The sequence below is a fragment of the Macrobrachium nipponense genome, chromosome 35 (genome assembly GCF_015104395.2).
Source record: "Macrobrachium nipponense isolate FS-2020 chromosome 35, ASM1510439v2, whole genome shotgun sequence".
Classification (NCBI taxonomy): Eukaryota; Metazoa; Arthropoda; class Malacostraca; order Decapoda; family Palaemonidae; genus Macrobrachium; species Macrobrachium nipponense.
In genome coordinates this window covers 29,520,743-29,545,742 of record NC_061096.1, presented here as the reverse complement: position 1 = coordinate 29,545,742, position 25,000 = coordinate 29,520,743, and the positions used below count along the sequence as shown (strand labels likewise).

The following is a 25,000-nucleotide window of genomic DNA, read 5'->3' as shown; positions in this document are numbered from 1 at the left end:
TGCACACAAGCAATTTCGTTCATTTATGGTAAAGATATGACTGCGATTCATGCACCTGCTTTCGTGCATCAGATTATTCCAATCAGGTATTATGAAACTGAATCGCTGCACTTCATTGTATTTCGGGATATCTGTGGCATTAATGAAGAATGATTCCAAATTGTTTTACCTCGACAAAACTGTTCAGAATTTATTTACATTTATAAAGAAAGATTAGTTCATTTCCAAAGTTGCTAATAATTATCATGTAAACCATTCAAATTCATCCAGCCCCGTTGATATTTACAGATACAAATATGAGCAATATGTGAAAAATTAAAAAACTGAGATAAAGAATGAAAAATATGTGATATAAATACAAAAGATAAATATGTGCACACACAAAAGGCAATAACTTCCACCATAATCCTTGCTCTTTCATATTGATCTTGTTATTAGCAACATAATCCTTGTTTTTCAAATACGTAATCTATGCAATGACTGGGAACACTTGTGAACCCTTCGGTTATATCCTATAAAACTTGGGCAAATAGATATATTGTGCGTATTAGTAGTATTTCCATCGTAAATTATTATATTTTACTAGAGCAAAGGCTCTCTGTGTCACAGCATAATTCACTAGCCAACTTTAGGCTAAGTTATGTTAGTCAGTAATCAGTTATCACAGACGTACAACTGGGAACTTTTGGACTACAAGACGTAAATATGTGTGGCTTTGCTTTTCTAGAAGTGAATCAGGGTTAAAAAAAAAAAAAAAAAAAAAAAAAAAAAAAAAAAAAAAAAAAAAAAAAAAAAAAAAAAAAAATTTAGCCCTCTTCCCGAGCTTAACTAATGACTGCCCACCTCACGCGATATGAATGAATAATCATTATAATGAGAATTATCACTGTATAATTGAATTGATAAGATGCTAATTATCACTGTATAATTGGATTATTAGGATGTTAATTATCACTGTATGATTGAATTATTATGATAATGATGGCCACTGTATAGTTAATAAAAACAGTGCAAACATTCGCATGATAAGAGAGCGCGTATGGAAAAACGAAAACTTTGTATCGATTCGTTTACGAGTTCTACGACTTCCCTTTTGCACATGTTACGCAAGACAGCTGTCAGACGCGGTGCTTATATTACAGGTGCCCTCCTGCATAACTTTCAGCTGAACGGTTCTTCAAGTTCTACAAGATTCCTTCATGATATCAAACATCACAATTCACATTTGATGCATTCATTCTAGAGCGATGGCATTCAACTTTATGCCCACACTACCGCACACATATATTTATTAGATTTATTTAATTTCTGTAGACATTAATATCCGTGTCAGGTTGTTTAGCTAATCAAGTGATTATTTTGCTTGTTTACTTACATTAATTAAGGTGAATATTCGGAAATTAAACACAAACATATTTATTAAATTTATTTAATTTCCGTATACATTAATTTTCGTATCTAGTTGCTTATTTAATTACTTTATTGTTTTTCTTTTTTTTAGTTAAATTTATTAATGTGAATATCTGGCTGAAATTTAGTATTTTTTAGAGTGATATTGTTTACATTTCTGTCACCAACTGTCAGACCCTTTATCTTTCTGGGTATTGGAACCAGGACTGTGATAGACAAAGAAGGAATTGTCAATGTCAACATGCATCCCCTTCCTTCAGTAACTGCAGTTTATCACTATTCCCGATTTAATTTTCACTTTCTGGTGTCATTCTCTGTAAATGCAATATTGTAGACTGTAATCTGTAAATGTAATGTTTACTACTTTTTATTTTTTCGTACGTTATATATATATATAGATTAATAATATATATATATAATATATATATATATATATATATATATGTATGTATACACACACACACACACACACACACATATATATATATATATATATATATATATATATATATATACATATATATATATATATATACATACATAATGTTACTATTATATACATGTACACGCATACGTACATACATAGATAAATGAACAGATAGATATATATATAAGCTGTGTGTGTACTAGTGTGCGTGTGAAAACGTTTGCGTATGTGTGCGTATATATTAGTGCAAACGTTAAAAAATACTCATAGTAGCATGAGTTTTGAAATGGAGAAACAACCACACAGTTATGTATGGATTTTTTCTTAATTTTGAACGTTTTAATATCCATTTTGTAATTGCATCTTAGGAACTGTATTTAATTACGTTTAAGGAATAGTATTTATAAACGCGCATTATTTCATTTTCCCCCTTGCTAAGACTTGGTCGCATACTCAAAAATCCCCAACTTAATGTTCTGTAATCCATATTTATGGGGGAAGGATATTATTAAACACGTTTCCTAAGATACTGACTTCAGAGACCCATTGTCATCACTAACCTGATAATCCATGTGAAAATTACTCTCTCAATCCTTGAAATATAATTCTGAGCCTTACAGATTATGAAAATGACATCGACCATTGGAGAACAGAGTGCCTTTTGCCATTTATTACCGAATAGGCAAAGAGACACGTGAATATTTAAAACAAATTTAATTTATGTTACCTTCGTTACCTCAAAACCTTTGTACGATGTAAAGCAATATTCAGTTATTAATTGAAAGCTATGCCAGCTAAGTGGGCAAACTTATACCTCTTAACTAGCCCCAACTCGAAGAAGACAAGGATAAGAAGCGTGAATGGAAAGCAGCAGGACTTATCCCATTATGACGACTTAGTCGCTCATTAATTTTTTTTATGCAATAAAAATAAAACGCCACCAAATATGGGAAACAGATTAAAAACTAGTTGTGTTTTATTCTACTCAATACTAGACGGTATTGTTAACATCCTTTAATTCCTTGTCTGAACGTGATTATTCGAACAAATTTGGAACCGAGATTACGACATCCTAATCTGACCAGTTTTACTTTTCCCAGCTATGAAAGCAATAAGTATATATATATATATATATATATATATATATATATATATATATATATATATATATATATATATATATGTGTGTGTGGTGTGTGTGTGTGTGTGTGTCGTATATGTGTATTTATGTGTATGAATGAGTAAGTTGCTCGTACATCTAAAATGGCAAAGCAATTAGCCCAGGTTACACTGCTCACCTCGATCAACGAAACTGCACTGGCTAAGCCCAGTTAGTACGTATGCTAAAATTCATTTGCCTACAAGAAGTTATGGGTTAATTGAGTTTGTGAATATGTACACGTGAACTCCCTAAATTAGAGCTTCACGTTGTAGCAAAAGTGTAATGTGCTAAAGAAGAAAAATATTTGTAAATTCGTGGTATGGAGAAACTAAAGGTCAAAAGGTCCTCCTTATTGCCTAAACAATTTGTATTTCTAATACCCAGGAGAGTCATTACTTAAGACATAAATCAGCGGCTGAGGGAAGAGGAAAAAAAAGAAAGTGGGGGAATATGTTATGGTTAGTAGTCGTAAGAAACAAGGAATAACATTCAAAATAGCACGTCATTAGAGAGAATACTTCATTTCCTTGTGAGTTTTGACGTTCATATCTGCCGCTTAACTCTGTGATAATCATCAGTCATTTGAGCCTTAAACCAAGTCTCTGCGAGGTTATTGTACCATTCCTGCAAGTTAAAAGAAAGATAATAAGCAGCTAATGTCTTCCACTGCATTAGCCGTTTCGAGGCTTGGAGAGAGAGAAGAGAGAGAGAGAGAGAGAGAGAGAAGAGAGAGAGAGAGAGAGAGATTTGTTGATATAGCAGTGAGAGGATAATTTCCTCCTTTCTTCCTTCCTTCCTTCCTTCATTTTGTAGCCCGTTTTATCCATTATCTGTCATCCTTCGATTTCACTACCGGTTTAGCGGGTCAGATGGGATTATTATAAACATCAGGCGTGTAATGACCTTCTGTTCTGTTAATTTAGTAATGAAATGCTATCACAACTACGTTGGCTACCAGTAGTGAAAATTAATATTGTTTAAAGTTTAGGTGTTCGTGCGGTGATGCGTTTTTGTTTTGCACCACGAACGGCTTTCTTTATTTATTTTCTAAGAACTTGGCATTTCAGCTTTCGTTCTCTACTGCCTTGTTTCGTTTCTCCATTGCTACTCCCGCTCCGGTCCGTAACCCCAGTTTTTAATCAGGCCCAAATTGAATTGAGAAACGCCTCTTGTCGTGAGTCCCAAGGGTTCTTAAAAACACCAGGCAAATCTATATCGAGGCCATTTATCAAGGAAATGGGCGTTAATTATATCTCTATCGGGCGTGATTTATGAGTGCCAGTAATCAGCAGAGGCAGGGATCCATCACTGGAAGCCTTGAGGCTCATTTTCTCCAGCGTAATGACTTCGTAAGATGAACGAAAATGATGTCAGTGGCACCATCAGGGAAGGGGAGGGGGTGGGGGGGGGGCGGTGAGAAATTAACCTGCATTTTCATTAGCGATTCAGGCGGGAGTGTTATAAACAATAGAACAGCAAAGACCTCGTGATCAATTGATTTTAGTCATAATTTGCCGTCACAGCCTTGGTTACCAGAATCGAAGAATAACATTATTTAGAATTAAGGTATTAAAACCAACACAAAACGACAGCGCTTCACAACAGTACGTAAGATATCCTAATCGTTCTAACCTCTATTATACACGAATGCAAGTTCACGCCAGCGTAACTGAACCTCAAACAGTTTTAAACTTTAAAAACTCAATTGTTAAGCATAGGTTTAAAAATAGAACTTCGAACAAATTCTTGAACTGCTGCCGCTACAATGCATTCTGACTCTGAATGAATGCCTTTTATTTCCTTCTAATATTTTATCAAATTAATCTTGATCACAATCTGCTATTAATGTTACGAACTTTTCTTCAGCATTTATGCATAAATATAGGATTAAATTATGCATAAATATATCAGTACATTATGCTTAAACATCCCAAATAATTGTGCATGAATATATAAAGTATTACATTAGAAGGTTCAAGCCTCCTACGCATTGAGTAGGCAAATGAAGCAGTGTACTTGATTACAACTATCAGTTTCAGAAGACATAAACGTTGGAATGCAAGCAAATAACTTAGCTTGCATAACAACTCCAGTTACCCTGATAAGATGTTCACCATATGATGCCTGGCTGCCAGCTGTACAAGTAATGATGCCTCGTCATGATAAGCAAAGGAATACTGAGGAAACGTATGCCTTTAACGGTTTAACCACTCATGCTTACTCCGAATGAGCAATTAGACCGTAATATTGACATCCTCTTTAGAAAATGATTCGTAAAACTTTAATTTACACACATGGCTTTGTATGGATTCACGACATAGACATTGAGAGGGTCATTTGAATATCGTAAAGCATTTAGATATCTGATTGAATCAAAATAAATGAAAATATATGGACATGTCAACATACGCAATAGGTTGGGAGAGATAACTGAGATAAGGAGAGACAGCAGTGTCTCTGTGGTAACTGGCTCGCGATCATCAAGTCCGTGGTTCGATCCGGTCTCTTGACCTGAGAGTTGTAGGTACAACCAGTTGGGGATAGGTACCTACTTGAGTTGGGGTCAAGAATCGGGTATGCGGGTAGCAATCTTATCCCTGGAGTCCTTTGAGAACAAGAAGAAGGATCTACTATTTTGATTCCATGCACCCAGAAGCAACCCCTCTAAAGAGTGGAAACACTAAACACACATTTTATATATATGTTATATATATGTACATACACACGCATATGTATATATTGTTTGTGCATTGTTTGTGTATGTATATGCCAACTATCCACTTTTCCCTTCATAGGAGGTGGCTCAGCGTTTGGCCTTTCCTTCTCTCAGAGGAATATGTAAGATGAAATAGGTTGCAAGTCACACCTCTCAATCCCCTTATAATAAATGGCCATAGGGTATAACACGGGACTTGCAGCGTTTGAATAAAACATCTTTTTAGTAAGGCTTCAAACAAACTTTGCGGTCTGAATTGGACGTGACCCAATAAAAATAAAGTAACTTTAGTACCGTTTTATCACAATAAATAATGAGAGTATTTAACCGAACATACGCCAATTTTTAAACAGAAATCAAAATATATCTACAGCACTTGGCTGGTTCCCGAATGGAAGAGGAATGGACTGCCATCTAGCGGTAAACAAATAAATCCCAGTAACTGGGCGATATGATCCCTTCTCGACGTACACATAATCCTTGGCATAACATGCCTTCGTCCTTCGCTTTAGACTCCGTTGCAAATTAAGTGATAGGTTTATTGATTCATTACTAAACAATGTTCAGGCAACGACTATGGTCATCGACAAAGTAAGAACCTTCCAGTTGGGTACAATTATCGCTGAAAGAGGAAAACAAGCAATGATAAAATTCGAAGGTAATACTAAATTCAATGCGCAATATTCCAATTGTCCAGATTGCTAAGCTATATACAATACAATTTAGAGACAGGTAGCGTAATGAAAGAGAGGTAAAGAAATTGATGACAACCCAATAATACAAACGTCAGAAATAAAAAGTATCACAGCTGCTATGTTCCTCACAGAAAATCTGGAATACAAATTACAGTCTGTCTGTCTATATCTATCTATCTTTCTAATAATATTATCTATATATATTATTTTAATTATATATAATATATATATATATATAATATATATATATATATATATATATATTAAGCGCCCTCAAGTGGCGTGGTCGGTATGATTGTTACGTGCCACCCCGGTGGCCTCCAGTTCGATTCTCGAGCATTCTATTGAGGAATGTGAGATGTGTATTTCTAGTGATGGAAGTTCACTCTCGACAAGGTTCGGAAGTCACGTAAAGCCGTTGTTCCCGTTGCTGAATAACCACTGGTTCCATGCAACGTAAAAACACCATAATATATATATATAATATATATAGATATATTATATAATATAGATATGTATGTGTATATATATATATCTATATTATATATAATATATACTATAGATATAGATATATATAATATATATATATATATATAATGATCCTTGATCTTTTCTGACAGTAAATTTGTCGTCATGAATCTCCTGTACTGAACTGCATCCTATATAAAAAAAAATATTCTTGGAATCAGAGACCGGTTTTTCGTGACCTAATGTTAGAGACACATGGACAATGACAGCGGTCAAAAAGAATGAACTAGCAAACAAGAAACAGTAGTTCAGACAACGCAAAACTTATCTGATTTCGGGAAACTCTCTCAGCCAGAAAATAAGACCGAGTAAAAATTTTCGTCTTGTTTGGAGATTACTTAGAATACCGCATGAGCGGTCAGTATCACGTTTCGCCATGAGAGAGAGAGAGAGAGAGAGAGAGAGGAGGAGGAGTGAGAGAGAAGATGAGAGAGAGAGACGAGAGAGAGAGAGAGAATTATGGCTATCAAAACATGCGTTGCATCATTTATATAGGTTATTGACGTCGTGCTGAAATTGAATAGGGAACAAAAAGAATTATTTTGAAAGGAAAGTTTCATATTAAATGCCATATATATATTATATATATATATATATATATATATATATATATATATATATAAAGAGAGAGAGAGAGACGAGAGAGAGAGATTATTCATATATATATATATATATATATATATATATATAATATATATATATATATATATATATATATATATATATATATATATATATATATATATATAAAAGATTCCATAAAAAAGGACATAACCATTGGGTGCTTTCAAAATAAGATGCTAGTCGCTGCTCAAGACACTTGTTGTAACGCCTCACCAACTCTAGATGACGGTTATCTCATTCTGCATTAAATTATGAATACGACAGGTTTTTATTTTCCAAGTCAGATGATCTTTCCTCTCGACCGCGAACGGAGGAGATGAAATAAATCAAGGCGGTAAGAATCGTCTTTTGTAAGTCCTTCCGAGTATCAGCACAGGACAGTGTGTTCCTTTAGTGAAAGGTATATAAGTTAAGATGAAAGAAGAGACAGACATTTTGCGGCAGGAATCTGTGGCGATGCCTCGAAATCGGAAAATTCCTTAGGCTTTCCAGTTAAACGATCGTTTTCCGTAATGGTTATCCATCAGTTTAATGAGTGCAACATTGCAAGAGGACATTCTGGCCAGAGAGAGAGAGAGAGAGAGAGAGAGAGAGAGAGAGAGAGAGAGAGAGAGAGAGTGTGTGTTAACCATTTTCCCTTTACCAGGCCGATTTCCAGAGATGGGTCGCGGCCACGAAGTGCCAAATTATTGTCACGCCGTTTTAGTTAAGCGCTTCCGGTTAACTGGTGCATTTCAACCACGAGTGAACCAGGGTTATCCGACCGTGCCCATTAGGAAGTAATGCTTCTGGTTGGCACTCGGGCACTCGCCGGAACGTTAATTTCCTCCATTAACATCAGTTCTTTAATGACTTCCGAAGAGAATCTGTGATGGGCGATGCATAGGTGGCCTAGTTCAGTATTGGCCTTCACTGTTGCTGTGCGGACGATGTTAATCTATTGTCTCTTCAATTGCAAGGTCAATTCCACAAACATTGAATACATTACGATTGACACGTCTATATTTTTCCTTAAATTCATGGATCAATAATTACAAGCTTGTCATTATTGCAGGTAGTCTAACTGAAACTTGCAACAAACCTTTGTAATCTGAAACAGGCGGAAAAAGATCACAATGAGACCCGGAAACTAATAATAATTCAAGTAAAAATTGAGTTTAGGTATGAATTTTTTTCTCTTTAATTAACCAGTTAATAATCGCTTCAGGAGGTATAAGGCAATATCCTCTATTGTGTGTGTGTGTGCGTGTGTGTGTGCGCGTTTTAATAACATAGAAATGTCTCTCTGATAAACAGTCACATTATTCTTTAGACTAAAATTCAGCAGTACACTGGTATCAGAGGCAGCTGGCATAATATTCAATGGGTTTTACTACTACTACTACTATTATTATTATTATTATTATTATTATTATTATTATTATTATTATTATTATTATTATTATTATTATATTAGAAGCAGTAGCTTATTATACTGTTATTCGAAAGATTTAGGACTATTTTCAATGTATAAACTGACGGAAAAATATTAAAATGTAAGTCGCTATTTCGACCTCGATCCAACATTTCAACATCGGCCACACACCGCCATGTGCTATAAATAAGCAAAGAATGAGATGAATTAAATGGCAATGAGACTGACGAAAACGAGAAACAAACAAAAGATGGTAAATGTCGCAAAAGGAAAGGAGAGAAACGCAAACACTCGAGAATAAGGCCAAGAAAAGATCGAGGTAAAGAGGCCATTAGCTACTTGCCCCTTGTTGACTAAAAGGCCCATCCTTAGCAGGTGTTAATTTTCACATGGCCAAATTGCTGGTGCTGTCTGTCCCCGGCCGTGACAGTGGCTGTCACAACAAGCATTTCCATTTCGGGTCCTCTGAAAAGTGGGGCATTTCTTTATTTGGATATTTTTATGTTTTTGTGATATGAGAAACTTTCTGAAAGGTTTTCTCCAGTGAAAATTCTCAGGGTTTTTTTCTTGGTATTTGAAAATAAGACTCAGGACTGCGGTAGAGGTGGTTGCCGGATTGTTGTACGATCTTAATTACATTTTGCTAATTTGGGTCATTCTGGAAAGCAATTAGTGCAGTGCAAAATGATGCAACATCTTTCTAAATGAAGAAGTGTTTTATGTGCTTGCCCAGAATGCAGGAAAGCGGTGTAAGAACAACAGCATTCTTGTGAGCGCTTCAGTGGCGTGGTCGATATGGTGTTGGCCTGTCACCTCGGTGGTCGCGAGTTCAATTCTCAGGCATTCCACTGAGGGGTCAGAGATGTGTATTTCTGGTGACAGAAGTTCACTGTCGACGTGGGTCGGAAGTCACGTAAAGCTGTTGGTCCCGTTGCTGAATAACCACTGGTTCCATGCAACATGGAAACACCATACAAACAAACAAACAGCATTCTTGTGTGCTAGACTTTTAAACGACACAGCACTATGAACCTCGGTAAAAGATAAACTAGAATTCCAATTTGAACACCAACCCATTCCGAGGTAGAAATAGTTACCCTTTGGGAAATGGTCTGAGAAATAACTCTGTGTATATCTTCAGCTTAAAACAAAACAATAGGATCCTCGTGACCTAAATTGTTAAAGACTTCGGCCAGTAATATTCCGCAGAGTGATGCAAGTTAACATGAATTTCGAACAATATCTGTATCAAGAACAAAACGACTGGGACTGAGAAAGCTCGGAATAATTAGCGAAAGAAACATAAGCTAAAGAGAACGCCATTCGTCAGAAAGCACAGAACAAGAGAAGCACTGCCAATGAGTAGACGGGTTTTTATTGCTACTGATAAATTTCAGCGAAATAACGGTACAATGACGCTGGCATGTATCTAGGTAAGGACAGAGAGAGAGAGAGAGAGAGAGAGAGAGAGAGAGAGAGAGAGAGAGAGAGAGTTATAAAATCGAATATATTCGAGGGAGAACCCAGAGGCTCGAGAATACAGCTGATGCAAGCGATACAGAGCTGGCATCCACGTTTCCCAGAAACTTTTCAAAAATGATGAAAGATAAGAATTTAAACTATTTTCCAAGGGCAAAAAATTAATATTGAGCCACATGTCAATAACAGCTACTGAGGCCATGCTACTGAAATGCTGATGGTGAAAAGATGCCTTCAATATTAGATTCCAACTCGTATTACTTAAGCTTATGTCACCTACTATAAGATTCAGGGCCTCTGCAACACGGTTTTTTCGCAATAACTTTTTATCTCTGCATTTCATAAATATAACGCTTATTCAGAATACACATTATATCTACACATAAATTTTGACTGTATTCTGCATTACGTAGGTTGAATAAATTTGGTACTTATAATGTAAAAGTGACTTTTTTTGAAGACGGGCCAACTTACTCAGAAAAAATGTTTCGAACGCACTCATTACGTAACTTATGACAGCATTTCTTCCCTCTTTCTCTATGGATAATTGGCTATACGTAACGAAGGCTAGACCTCTGGCAACAATGACATACAAATTTAAATACAAGCAAAGCAGTACACCTTTATGAACTCTGAAACCTCTCCACTGATAATTGTCATAATGAACAAACCAACAAAATATGTTAATAAATACAAAAACACTTCGATTATTAGTCTAACTCACAAAATAAATTTCCTAAGAAATTACAGTCTACTTTATAGGTCATAATCAGATTGACAAGAAGTAGGGAATAGTTGGTAATGTTCAAAAACATAGTAGACAAGCTTGATTTAATAACTGCTATATCCAATGTCAAGCAATTTTTATTTATCGGCTATCTACCTATTTACTGAGAAAAAAATAGCCGGTACCGTATTTTGGCTTTAAACCTTCACCAATAATTATCGTCAGAATGATGACTTCAGAGTCTCCACCCACTTTGGCCTCGTTATAATTCAGGATAACACTGAAGGTTATCATGGGCATTGTTGGATTAGAAAATTTAACTTCTGGCTATAAAAACTAATTTCTCGAGTAGTTGTAAGAAGTGCTAAATGATCCTCAAGGATCCCAGCAGTTGGCCTAAACGTTTAATTCATGTATATTACTGCTATACTGTTGCAGCACTACTGCTACAGTAGTATTACTACGCTCGCACAGATACCCCACCCACATCTATGTATCATTCCGCCATTCATAAAGTTTTGGGTTTCAGAGCCTATGGAACAAGGTGAATGAGTTTCTGTCTAGTGGATGGGCGGGGCAACATTTCGTCAAAAGGTGTTTACCTTGCTTACGTAATGAATGTTTTTCGACTCTTGGCTCATAATCATTGGCCATGGCGGCGTCGGCTAGATAATTTTTACTCTATAAAAATTAAAACTATTGGGTTTAGGTTATTGATAATGCTGAGAAAATTTGCGTGTGGTTGTAAAATATACATTTGTCAACTTTCAGCTACATTCGATGCTTTGATAAGGAGCAAAGTCCAAAAAACCGTGTTACAGAGGCCCTGAATCTCATAGTAGGGTCTCGTTGTGACACACTGCCCTTAACGCAATGTTCTCAAGGTCTGTTGGAAGCTGTTGCTGCTACTTCTAATCCCAAGACCACACGAATAAGGTTGCGAGAGCTTCACGTGCCAAAAACGTTTGGCTTTCATTGGCGGTCACCCTTCCAAATGCTTCATAGCTATGTAAAGAAATATTTCACGACTAATCAACTCTAACCTCAGCAAGTATTTTGGATGCATTTAGAGCATAGATATCTTTAAGCGCTCTCATTACACCTGTAACGTCAGACAGAACTCTTATGCTGACCCTGTAACGTCCGAGACAGCTCGTATGCTGGGCTCGAATTCGTAGCTCGGACACAGGGTTTCATACGCGATGCTGGCGCCAAAGACCGAACGCAAATCGGTCAGTATTTAGTTAATAATCGCTCTGTTACTTTCGGTGATCATAGAAGTCCCAGAAAGACAATTTTCTGCTGTGAAGAGAAAATATGGCTAAGATTACGCCTTAGGTTCTTAAAACGTAAAAAAATTTAGATACGGTAGTTGCTAATGTGACGTCTTGATTTTTTATATATATAACGGAAACATGTCCTCTTCTAAGTACAATAGCATATCATCTAATAAGTGAATGAAGAAGAAATTTTAAAAGCAAAATAATCATGGCTTTAAACTAAAGCGGTTTACAGCATGAGATATAAAGAATTGGTTAAACCAGTTCCTTCTTCCGAGAAGTGGTTGTCACCATTTAAGGAATGAAGATTCCACAAATATAAACCTGTGTCAGAATCGGACTTGTTTTGAACAACCAAACCCATTTTTTTATTTAATTTTAATTTATTGTTTATTATACTACATGACCTATCGGGTCCCGGTCCCTGGCCTTAGACCTAGACCTGGCATTTAATTTAATCCTTCGGGCCAGCCCTATGAGAGCTGAAAGTCAGCTCAGTGGTCTGGTTAAACTATTTTTATAATAATAATAATATGATCGCTCACTAAATGCTAAGAAGCAACAACCAAGCATTCAGTCAAACAAATAAAGAAATCCTTTAAGTAGGTGAAAAAAATTAAATCTAAAGTTTGCTTAGAGATGTACCTTGGCTACTATTAATATGTCGATTAGTCTCCTTAGTGGAGTTGTGGAATCCTCCGGCCTCCAAATATTTAAGCAAGGAGCAAATCCATTTCTGGTCTCTGCTGGCGTCTCTTGAATTTCAGGTGCGTCGGTTTTACTTTTTTATTCCCTGATACTTAATTATTTATCACCTTTGCCCTGTAACTTGGGTTTATAGTCCGTTGACTCTCTCATTTGTTGACTCTCTCCTTTATGCTACAACGGGAAATGAGGCCCCCCAAAAAAATAGAGAGAAAAAAAAAGTCAAACTCAAACACTACTCACTTGCATCTCGAGGGCGTGACGTTTCTGCTGTAGAAGTACCCGTGGCAGATGCCCAAGTACCTCTCCACGGCCATTGCCGACACCGTGAAGTGCGTCAGGATGGATATGAACACCATGCTGAACCCGTGAAAGTTGCACATGGGTTTCTGTGGAAAATAAAAAATAAAAACTTTTAAATTTCTATCGATCTATCTATCTGTCTATATATAATATATAATATTTTTTTCTTTTGAAAAAGAAACCCACAAAATCATTGTGTAAAGTGTTTAGTTCTATGTATTTACATTTAATTTTGCTCACACTTTACACAGTGATTTTGCGGGTTTCTTTTTCAATCTTCAGAAGAAAACTGTAAGAAGTTTTTATATTTTTTTTTGTCCGGTGTCCTTAATTATAATCATTACGACGGCAGATTACAATGCTGTTCCTATCCGCTATTAGAAAGCTTGCTTCATCAGTAATCCACATCATCAGACGTTTTACCGTTTTATTGTAGGGAAACAGGTTGGCGTTTATTAATTGTTTATTATCTTTATCCACTTACTCTGAGCCGCATTCTCTATATGGCATCTCTTGCGTATGTTTTTTTGTTTTGTTTTGGGTATATGGACATTCAGTTCTTTAGAAATTTGCCAAGCACTTGTAATGAACTTAAGAAATTTGATTTTTATTCTAATGATAACAATCAGGTTCAGAAAAATTATATAATGCAGTAATCACTAAGCAAACATGGTTATTGGTAGAGAGAGAAAGAGAGAGAGAGAGAGAGAGAGAGAGAGAACGTTAAGTACGTATATCTTAGTTAACCAGAACCACTGAGCTGATTCTCTTAGGGCTGGCCCGAAGGATTAGATTGTTTTTACCTGGTTAAGTACCAATTGGTTACAGGTTATTTTGGGATTCGAATGACATTATATCGAGAAATGAATTTCTAATCACCAGAAATTAATTCCTCTGGTTCTCCGCTGGCACGGAGAGAACTTGGGCTACCGGATTGGTAGTTGAGTACGCAACCCACTTGTCCAGAGTGGAACTGAGAGAGAGAGAGAGAGAGAGAGAGAGAGAGAGAGAGAGAGAGAGAGAGAGAAACGCTTCCTTCCTTACCCCTCCCTGCCATTTTTTTTGGCTGTAAGAGATGATGGCAGCCGGCGTCGTCAGTATCTTTCCGAAGAAGTCCGTCCAAATGAGGATGCAGAGCAGGAGGTAGAACACAGTTCTCTGGTTCTGTCTTCTGGTGCTGCAATGCAGGTACACAAGGGCCCATAACTGACCTGTCAATGAGAAATAATAATAATAATAATAATAATAATAATAATAATAATAATAATAATAATAATAATAATAATAATAATAATAATGAAGAACTGGAAAACATCTTGCATTGCTGAAAAGAAATAATTATGAGTCTGAATTAATATTTTCAATATTGGCAGATTTATTTATTCGTGGTCAGAGTCCGAAGGGAAATTAAGTATAAAAGAACGTATGAGCTGGCTTCGGACTTTCTTGGGACAGCTGGAGCATAAAACGAGAGAGAGAGAGAGAGAGAGAGAGAGAGAGAGAGAGAGAGCCCATTCAACTTTAGCCACTCCCAAAAAAGCAAGACTCACCAACTGTCCCTGTGAGACCCAGCAATATCGGCGACACAATGGTCGCACCGCGGTGCTCTGTGATGTCTGTACAATTAGCGGCCCCTTCGCAAACGACCTCGGGTGGTCCTCCGGCTGTCGTCGACAGGACCGTGGCTATGGTGGTCAAAATAGGCCCCATTGTAGCGGTGGCGTTCGCTGACGGGACGCCCTTGCACATCGGAGCCATCAAATCCAGCACGGGGCTCTCTGGAATTTCTGGAGACACGGTGGTCTCTGTGGTCTGCGTAGAAAGCATTGTGGTGGTGTTTTCAGTGTTTTGCGGGAGTCTACGAAATCTTCAAGTGCTTGAGGTATATGCCACAGCTGCTGAGAAGTTTATCCTGGAAATGAAAAAGGAAAGACTTCATCAGCATCTTGAGTAAATTCGATGTCTCACAGCTGCGTAAGTGTCCGTTATTTTCGACATCACCATATAACCAGTTAAGACTCCCTTTAGATTCATACAATAATAATTAATAATAATAATAATAATAATAATAATAATAATAATAATAATAATAATAATAATAATAGCATGAGTCTTAAAATGGGTAAATAAATCCTCAGTTATGTAATTGCCGAAAGCTATCTTTACAGTTTTGTCTTTAAATCTATGTGCAATTGCATAACTGACGATTAATTTCTCCAGTATATAATAATAATAATAATAATAATAATAATAATAATAATAATAATAACATAATAATAATAATTCTTAGCTTCGTAAGGCGTAAGGAAGGTAATGGAAAAAGAAGAAGAAAGTTTGATCCACTAAGTCGTTCATACCCTTTGTTCAACACCCCGAGGTATTTCATGATTACAGGGCATTATCAGGCTGTGTACAGTCCAGTTCACATTTATCAGGAACTCTTACTCACGGCGTATTACGTCATACGTAATTAGACGCATTTTCACATAGTGCAAGCAGTGGTTAGATTTTTTCATTCACCGATATTGCAATTACTGTTACTTAAATTATAGTTTTTCTTTGTTATGTATTATATATGTATATATATGTATATATATATATATTATATATATATATATATATATATATATATAATATATATTTATATATATATATTTTGTCTGGTATTTTTTTGTATCTTCCTTCTAAGGTAAAGGAGGAACTATTCACATTGAAGGAAAGGTTACGGGTATTCTGGTTTTGAAAGGTATATTACCACATTGCAGTTTTAATTTTTTTCTTTGGTACAGTAAATAGAGCAGATTACTTAGTGATAATTCTGGCATGTGTGTGTGTGTGTGTATGTGTGTGTCTTTGTGCATCCAGTCAAGAAGCTTAAACGATCTGTGCAAAAAAGCAAAATGAAGATCTAGTGCAATCTAAAGTAAAACGTGACCTGTATTTCGAAAAAAAAAAAAAACTGAGCTGAGCAAGGAAGCAGCTGAACGCTTGGCCCATTTTCATTGCTAAAGATGTGAAAATGTTTGCTTGCGAGCGAGGAAAACATGATGGAAGTAAACGATGCTGTCGTGGGTTAAACCAAGGCACCACCACAGAGAAAATAAGTGTGTTTGCGTCGTGGTCGTTGGTCACATTCTGCACGACTTGTCATAATTGTCATGCTCATAAAAGTGGTTAAGTGATCTGTAACGTGACATAGATCAGGGGTGAATTTTGTAAGATCATGACAACTACGAAAAAGAATGCTTAAAGTGCATGATGCATTAATAATAGAGTTAATGTGCAATATAAGTTAGCTGAACTCAAACATATGGGGCCATCATAGATATAAAAAAAACATTCGGTACTAAATATCACTATAGGAATCGTTCTTGCAAGATAGGTTTTCGAAACCGAGGCAAACGTGAGGTACTGCAGTTAAAGATGAACACCATTTCCTCGTATATATTTGCGTGTATATGCATTTATGTGTGTATAAACAATGTATTAGAGAAAACTACACAGAAACAAGAAAATTAACAGAATAATTATAGTTGGAACATATACATAGAAATAATATTACTGTTTATCATTTTCATAATACAAATGATAATCAGTTGTGCGCTTATCATTATGAAAGCATAAATCAGAAAACAATCGCTCTTACAAAAATTCAATTTCCTTCGATGGCTAAACGATTCTAAGTTTAGAAAGAAGTGCGCTTTTCCCAACCCGGAACCTAAGTTGGTAAGAATTTACATCCGGGTGAGGAAGAAGACTTGTCAAAAAATTCGAGGAATCTTTCAGCGCTGATGATCGGGGATAGAGTCGCTATTGTCTTTACCTCCTTGTACTAATCTAAGCGCCCGTGTACTTCAGCAGGTAATGATGTACTCCAGCCATGTCATTACATTATGCAAGGGTTAGGTAGCTTGAATCACACACTCGCGGCTTCGCCTATTAGTTCAGTTACCGACGACATGGGGCTTGTCAGTTTTTGGGAATCGTCTCGAGATGCTGGGAAATTAAACGAAAGGAATGTTTGTTCCGTGGCTGGAATAATGTGATGGGTATCTGGGGCATAGTCACTTAAGTATAGTATGACATTTCGTTTTCTTATTTTGTAATCTCTTAAACTGCATTGGAAAAGGTCATGGGTTTGATTCCTCTGGGCACGTTCCGTAAGATATCAGTGTGCCCCTGTTGACCTAAAAAATGAATTGTGTATATGGGAGTTGGTCTATTTTGGTGGGTCGAAACAGCGATCCATCGAATGAGATTAGCAACCAATTCCTAAAACACACACACACAGACACACACACACACACACGACCACGACCACTTAATTTCTTGATTTCCTCACACTTTTCAGAAACGCTTGTCACTAGCCTGAAACTCACGTGAAGAAACAAATGAAGAAACCCTGACGCCCATTGCAGGAATCGAATCCGGATATACGATTATCAGAGTAATGTTACCCTTAACCATTCGTCAAGAAGCTAAGATGTCAATATGGCTATTGCGTGAGGTGCACTGACGGCCAACACCCCCCCCCCCCCCCCCCCCCCCCTCCCCCCCTCGTAAGCCAACACCCCCCCCCTCCCCCCCTCTTACGAGGGCGGTGAATATCAAGGCCCCTAGACAGATACTAGGCAAAAATATTTAACGATTGTATGTTGATAATATATTTAACCACTTTTGAAATCGTAAGATTGAAATGTATAAGTTTTCTTAATTAAAGAAAGCTTTAAGAAAGAAAGTTAGGAAGATGAAGAAACCTTTAGGTATTCCATTACCAATCATCCTCTACTTTAAAATTCATTACTTGAGCATTTCTAAGACCTCAGCGGAGAGCTCTCTTGTAATCATGGCTGGGAAGTGCTACCAAAAATGGATAATTACAATCAAATTACTCGGATGTTATCATACGGTACCCACAGTTTTTCATTACGCCTTATGATAAATGTTACCTTAATGACTGTAATGTTACCTTTCACGTGAGTTGATTTAATGGAGCAAAATGAATTTTCTGAAGGTATTTTATGGTTCATCAAGCAAGACCTTGAAAAGTATTATACGAGCGAATATTAATTATGTTTTATTTTTTGTGTTTTTTTATATGTAAAAGTTCCATTTGAGTCAGTAATATATCATATTAATTCCCGAAGGAACTTGTGATTGATATGACTATAAAGCTTACAAACTGTGCTGTATTTTCTTTATAATTTAAGGACAGCTCAGATCTTACTATTTTTTGGGTTAATTTATTTTTTTTATATATTTTAAAAGTTAATAGCACATGGATACAAATACCTATGTCCCACACGATAATTTAGAGAATAGATTAGAATCACAATTTAGCAATTTCATTTATTTTCATTTAGAACTTTAGTATTTGCCCATTTCGAACATCCGGTACCTCTCCTCACTCCCTTTCCCTCCCCCGGAAGAAAAAAAGGTGTATAAAGGAAAAAAAGAAAAAAAAGATAAATAAATAAAAGGCGTTTGAAAAATTATGCGAGCTCATGGCCGCAACTTCCCTCTTCAATAAAGAAAAAAAAAACTCCACGGAAGCAGAAAAGAAAGCTTTTCTTATTTCTTTCTAGTCCGGTTTTAGTCTCTAATCTTTCCTCCCGTGTGTTCGAGACATCTCCTTCATCATAGTTTCCTTCCATAGTAGGTTAAGCCCGCATTTGCTGGACCTGATATAGTCATAAACAATAACATATGCACACTGAGTCAACAAATCACAATCAACAAGTTATGTATTTATGTATATATATGTATCGACATTTGCAGTGCATTGTGATATATGTTCGATAATATCTTTTCCTTGTCCGCTTTCGCTAGATAGATAGAGCCCTAAACAATAAAGCGACATAGTTTACTACTGACTGCGTATTGACACTAAGTCTACGAATCTCAACCAACAGGGTATGTATTTATGTATTCCCGTTTGAATGGCCTGACAAGACAATTCTACCGGACCGCCGGTCAAAAGAAGGAAAACGCCTTTTATCTCCTGAATAATTTGCTTCTCGTACATTTGCGACGGAATACACAAGCGTTCCAGCATCGGGTGACCTTGACCAAGGAGATTCTCATACTAGCAGCATCCAAGGAAACCGGCTTAGCCCCTTTTCTTTCTTGCTTTCCGTCTCGATCTTTACAAGGACACGTCTAAGAACTACAGGTGATGGGTCAAATAATATATATATTAAAATTCTGAAACTAATGAGATATTAAAGATTCACATTTCATATATTTTCCAGAAGAGATTGATAATTATTCATTATCAAAGCATCTCACTGTTGTGAACAATTAAAAGAAACCTCGAAGGAAAAATTGGCACAGGAGAAATTGAAAAACGTTACCTGATACTAATCAAATGAATTCCATATCGCTCATATCGGCCTTAACCAAATTCAGAGTAATTTCATATAATTCAAGACTTCCTTGAGCAGTGCCTTATTTTCCACATCGTCCTTCACTATTTTCTTACCATGTCTAACCTATTTTAAGTCATTCATCTTGTTCTTCCTTAACCAACTTCACAGGTTTCTTCAATTAATTTCCCTAACCGACTGTAAACCCAATTACAACAAACACAATAGCTTATTTCCTTTCAAATAAGCCTTTAATGCTGCTTTAGCCACGTTATGATATCTTCAGTGCGATTTATTTATTAATATTTAATCTTTAGAATATGATTCAATATTAACCAGGTAAAATCAAGTATCCTTGACCACATTGATAGTCAAAGGAGCTTCCCAACAATGGCCTCTGGCAGTTACAGATGGTCAAGCAGCCAGTCATTGACCAGACCAGACCAACTGTTCCTTCACATAACTAGTCTGGAGACCAGCAGCGTAGCGAAGGTGTTGTGCTACACATGGCCCAAGCAAATTGGTCCTCCTCACATTTCCTTAATGGAAATCACTGGGGATTTTAGCATTTTGGGATGACTATCTTGGTCGAGATCTCTGGAGCGATTGGGTTTCTTGTCTAAATTTCGTGGGGTATTCAAAGGAAAATGGTAAGGTGATGTTAATCTCAAGCTCCTGTTACGTAACGGGCATAATGTAAGTACGTTAAGAAGAAAATTAAGATGCTGGTACAATTTGAAAAAATAAGACGCTGATAAAAAAGTGGAAAAATAAGACGTTGATAAGAGATGGAAAAATAAGACGCTGATTAAAAGTGGAAAAATAAGACGTTGGTAAAAGTGTAAAAAATAAGACGGTGATAAAGTGAAAAAATTAGTCCTTGATCAAAATAAAAAAAAAGACGCTGATAAAAAGTGGAAAAATAAGACGCTGATAAAACAGGTTAGTGTGGTTAGGTTAGGTTGGGTTAGGTTAGGGTGGTTAGGAACGGTACCTAGATCAGAACGGTGGAACCGCTATTATCTCACAATTTGGAACCCGCATTTGATAACGAGTTGTGGTAAGGAAAGAAACGGTAGGGGCTCGTATTTTAAGAATAAAGAATTCTGTACGCTTTGCTGGTCTGGGTAGTGGATGCGATAACTCATCCTCAGTCGACAGCTTTGGGTCTTAGCTGGGGTAGAGAAATAAAAGAAAGAAATAATATATATGTGTATATATAGTCAGTATCGCGTCAAAATATATAACATCGCATTATTAAAAAAAGAAAAAAAAAAAGACGCTGTTTTCATCCCACGTGCGGAAGTCTATACTTCAGAAAGTTCTCTCTCTCTCTCTCTCTCTCTCTCTCTCTCTCTCTCTCTCTCTCTCTCTCTCTCTCAGTCAATCAATAGACAGATAAATTTCTATTATATCGCCGTAACTGTAACTGTTATTAAGTGATATATTACGGAGGAATTAAAGACAATTCGTCACCATTAACCGACATGAATTGGAGTTCGAGATTTCTACACAATGGTAATAATTCCTTGTTTGCAAGACGGACGATCATATATATGTTATTTTCCATAGTCTCCTGAAGTGAAAGATGACCGACATTTGAAAATCAGATCTGCTAGAAAATAGAAATTTAATTATATCCTGCTGTGAACTTCGTTCTTGGGACCTTGACCTACATGTTCCGTGATCGTAAGGGAAGTAATGGCTCCCAATAAGGGCTGAACATTAAACATATGGAAGATATTTTCGTTGGGATTAGGGAAAGGCATTGAGGTATTAATGAACACGTTTAATGTCTGAAACATGGATAGCAAAGCTACTTTCCTCTCCGCTGCTTTTTCGATAGAAGCTATCAATTAAATGCAGCCTTACTACACTTTAGTTGGGGAAAAAAATATTGTGAATTTTAGTTCGACAAATTGGCGTTTGATTATTTTGCCAATTTATAGGAAGTTCCAAAAAATACGCCATTTATGTCACTGTAGATCAAATCAGGTCACATAAGGAGAATGAATTAAAAAAAGAAGAAATTATGGGGGTAACAAGGTAAAGTTCTCATTTCTTATAATTTTTTTTCCTTACGCTGAAGAAATAATTTAGTGGACGTTACGCAACAGAAGTTTACGCAATTTTCTTTTCTTGACTGCACAAAAGTCATGAAATTCTCGTAATGGAAAAGCCGCGTTGAACCTGTCGACATGAATCAGAACTGATTCAAGAAAACAGGCGTATCACTTAACCTCCTTGAAAAAGAAGAAAGGGTCTCTCGTTTCTGTGCTAAAGTATCCTTCAGTTTCTCCTTTGTATTCCTCTGTTTCTTTGCTTATCAATAGACTTTTTTCATGTTGCTTTTGCCTTTGTTTTCCTCCGTTTCTTTACCCTTATAATGATTTTTTTTGCTAATTATCTTTTTATTCTTCCTTTTTCTTATCACCTGCATTCCTTCACTCCGTTGCTTTTGTACTCCTCTTTTTGTTCCTCCGTTTCTTTATAAACTTATAATGATTTTTTTTTTTTGCTAATTATTTTTTTATTCTTCCGTTTTCTTAGCACCTGCATTCCTTCTCTCAATTGCCTTTGTATTCCTCCTTTTCTTTGACATTGTAATTTTTTTTTCTCAGCTTTGAATTCTTCCCTTTTCTTAGCACTTTGTAATTTTTCTCTTCTTTGTATTCTTCCCTTTTCTTAGCACTTGCATTCCTTCGCCTCGATGCTTTTGTAGTCCTCCATTTCTGAGACGTTGTAATCATGTCTTGTTTTTCATCATTATCTTTGCATTCTTCCATTTTCTCATTCCTTTGTTTCATTGCCTTTCCCTTCCTTTTCTCAAGCCTCTCCCTCCCATCATTTTCCTCTACGTCACTCACGCTCTTCCCTCACCAGCATTCCATAATAACGTCTCCACTACAATAACGGAAGGCATTTCCATATACCATTCTTGCACCGCCCTCCATATCGCAAGATTCTGTCCATATTAACGGCGCTCGGGATCATATCGTATAAGACTTCGTTGCATATGTTGCATATGCAATACCGGATATCTCATTGTCATCGTGCGAGACTGAGGAGGTTGGAGGTACAGAGGTGGTAGAGTTGAAAAGGAATCGTGCCTGGCTCGTTTCTCGTTGCAAATATTTATTTATTTATCTATTTATGTACTTTTGATTTGCTGAACAGTTGAGGAAGAAGTACTGAATTATATGTAGAAATATTACAGGAAGTAAATATGGTGGAATTATGACGTTATAGGCAGTGTCGAAATTAGGTTAATTTTCTTTACGAAGCTTTTACGTGGTCACTGTGGGAAAAAATGTATGTATATAATTTTTACGTCAAGACTCTGAGTGCACAAGACCCTCTCTAAATAATTAAAAAGGATACTTATAGGCTACCTGTAAAGCCAAGATTAATAGTTTTTTTTCTATTAGAAAATGAGGGTTTTAATCCTGCTAGAATTGTATTAGACTTTAACAAAGAGTTTTAATTAACCCTGCTAGAATTGTATTATACTTTAACAAAGAGTTTTTAGCCTGCTATAATTGTATTAGACTCTAACAACTTGAACATGAGTACCGGAAGACTTCCATCCAGTAGCCATACACATAAAAAGGTTTAGTCTCCATATACATATGTATATATAGGCAAACTTTTTCAACTCTGTAACAACTTGCAAGATAAGTCAGTGACTTTTAATTAGCATCCCAATTAAACAAACGTAAGGGATATAATAATAATAAATAATAAATTAAGAGATAAGAATAATCAATAATAAAATAATAATAATAACTAATCCTCTTGCAAAAACTCAGCGAAGTCTACCTGCTTTCCATTTCGAAAGTCCCAGTACGATCCAGCGCTGATTACGCGCAAGAATTTCCGAGAGGTGTTTCAATTGTTATTAGTTTCCTCTCAAATCTGACCCTTCCGAGTTGCGTACGGTGGGTATTCGGAACTAATTTGTATAACGTTCATTATGGGTTCATGATTCGGTAAGGCAAAGACGACATGCAGGAAATTCTTGGTAGACATTCTTCGGGAACTGTACCTCACTCTGGTGAAAATTTCTTGAAATCTCCTTGCAATGGTTGGCGAAAATATGTTAAGGAAATCTACGGAAGAGAGAGAGAGAGAGAGAGAGAGAGAGAGAGAGAGAGAGAGAGAGACCGTTGTCTTACTATAAGTGCTTTCATCCCACAGGATTATCTTCTAGGAAGATACTCATTTGTCCGTGAAAACTTTAGGTTACTGACTCCTATGGACATGGATAAAGGATAATTCATAATTACATATATACATTAAATTCATAATGGGACATGAATAAAGGATATCTCTAAGCTATATAAAAAATACATTGAATTCATAATGGGACATGAATAAAGGATATTTCTAAGCTATATAGTAAATACTTAAAATTCATAATTATGATTACAGAGGAAATCATTTGTCAGAAGTTGCCGTCACATCTTATCCAAGAAATTCGAGTCAACTCGAAGACTTTATCAATAATTAGACCTAAAGAATACTGATTTCACTTGATTTTATTTCAAGAAAAAGTCAGGGTGATGCAGCAGTTAGGAGAAACCATCAATGGAATATGATATCGAAGTTATTTCCTATTTTCCCAACTTTTAACAAAAGATTCCGAGACCTGTCCTGTCCCCGTCTATCAGATATCGCTGCTTTTGAATAATTTCTTTGAAATGGAAATTAAAAATGATTTCTTCAGTGCAACCCCCACTCTATTCAAGCTTCGCCTGATTGCTATTTTCACTAGATTGTTTCATGAGATTGTTTCTGTCGGTTTTCCTCGTCTCAAAACCTACGTCTGTTCGCTCAAATTTTTTCTTTGATCACAAATATCTCTCTCTCTCTCTCTCTCTCTCTCTCTCTCTCTCTCTCTCTTCTTCTCTCTCTTCTTCTTCTTCTTCTTCTTCTTCTGGTAGAAGATCCCGTGGAGGGGTAGTGCCGTCAGTGCACCTCATGCGGCGCACTGTAGGCATTACTTAAGGTTCTTTGTAGCGTGCCTTCGACCCCTAGCTGCAACCTCTTCCATCCGGATCACTCACTGTACCACCTTTCATATTCTCTATCTTCCATCTTATTTTCAACCCTCTCCTGCCAATTGATTCATAGTGCAACTGCTTTGAGGTCTTCCTCCTGTTGCA

The 25,000-nt window shown here is 36.4% G+C and overlaps 1 protein-coding gene and 1 long non-coding RNA gene across 6 annotated transcripts in view; one reads left to right on the top strand and one right to left on the bottom strand.

Moving 5' to 3' along the window:
* LOC135208541 (uncharacterized) overlaps positions 1–25,000 on the top strand; it is a 462,510-nt gene that overhangs the window by 212,629 nt on the left and 224,881 nt on the right. The gene's annotated exons all lie outside the window — the stretch shown is intronic.
* Positions 1–25,000, bottom strand: part of LOC135208540 (prostaglandin E2 receptor EP3 subtype-like) — a 198,280-nt gene that overhangs the window by 22,822 nt on the left and 150,458 nt on the right. For all 5 annotated transcript variants that reach the window (XM_064240841.1, XM_064240837.1, XM_064240840.1 and 2 more), the window contains 3 exons: positions 15,021–15,382; positions 14,515–14,681; positions 13,411–13,556 (listed from right to left, as the gene is read on the bottom strand). In XM_064240841.1, the coding sequence (XP_064096911.1) occupies positions 13,411–13,556; positions 14,515–14,681; positions 15,021–15,297 (590 nt within the window). In that variant the 5' untranslated portion in view covers positions 15,298–15,382. The remainder of the gene's footprint in view (positions 1–13,410; positions 13,557–14,514; positions 14,682–15,020; positions 15,383–25,000) is intronic.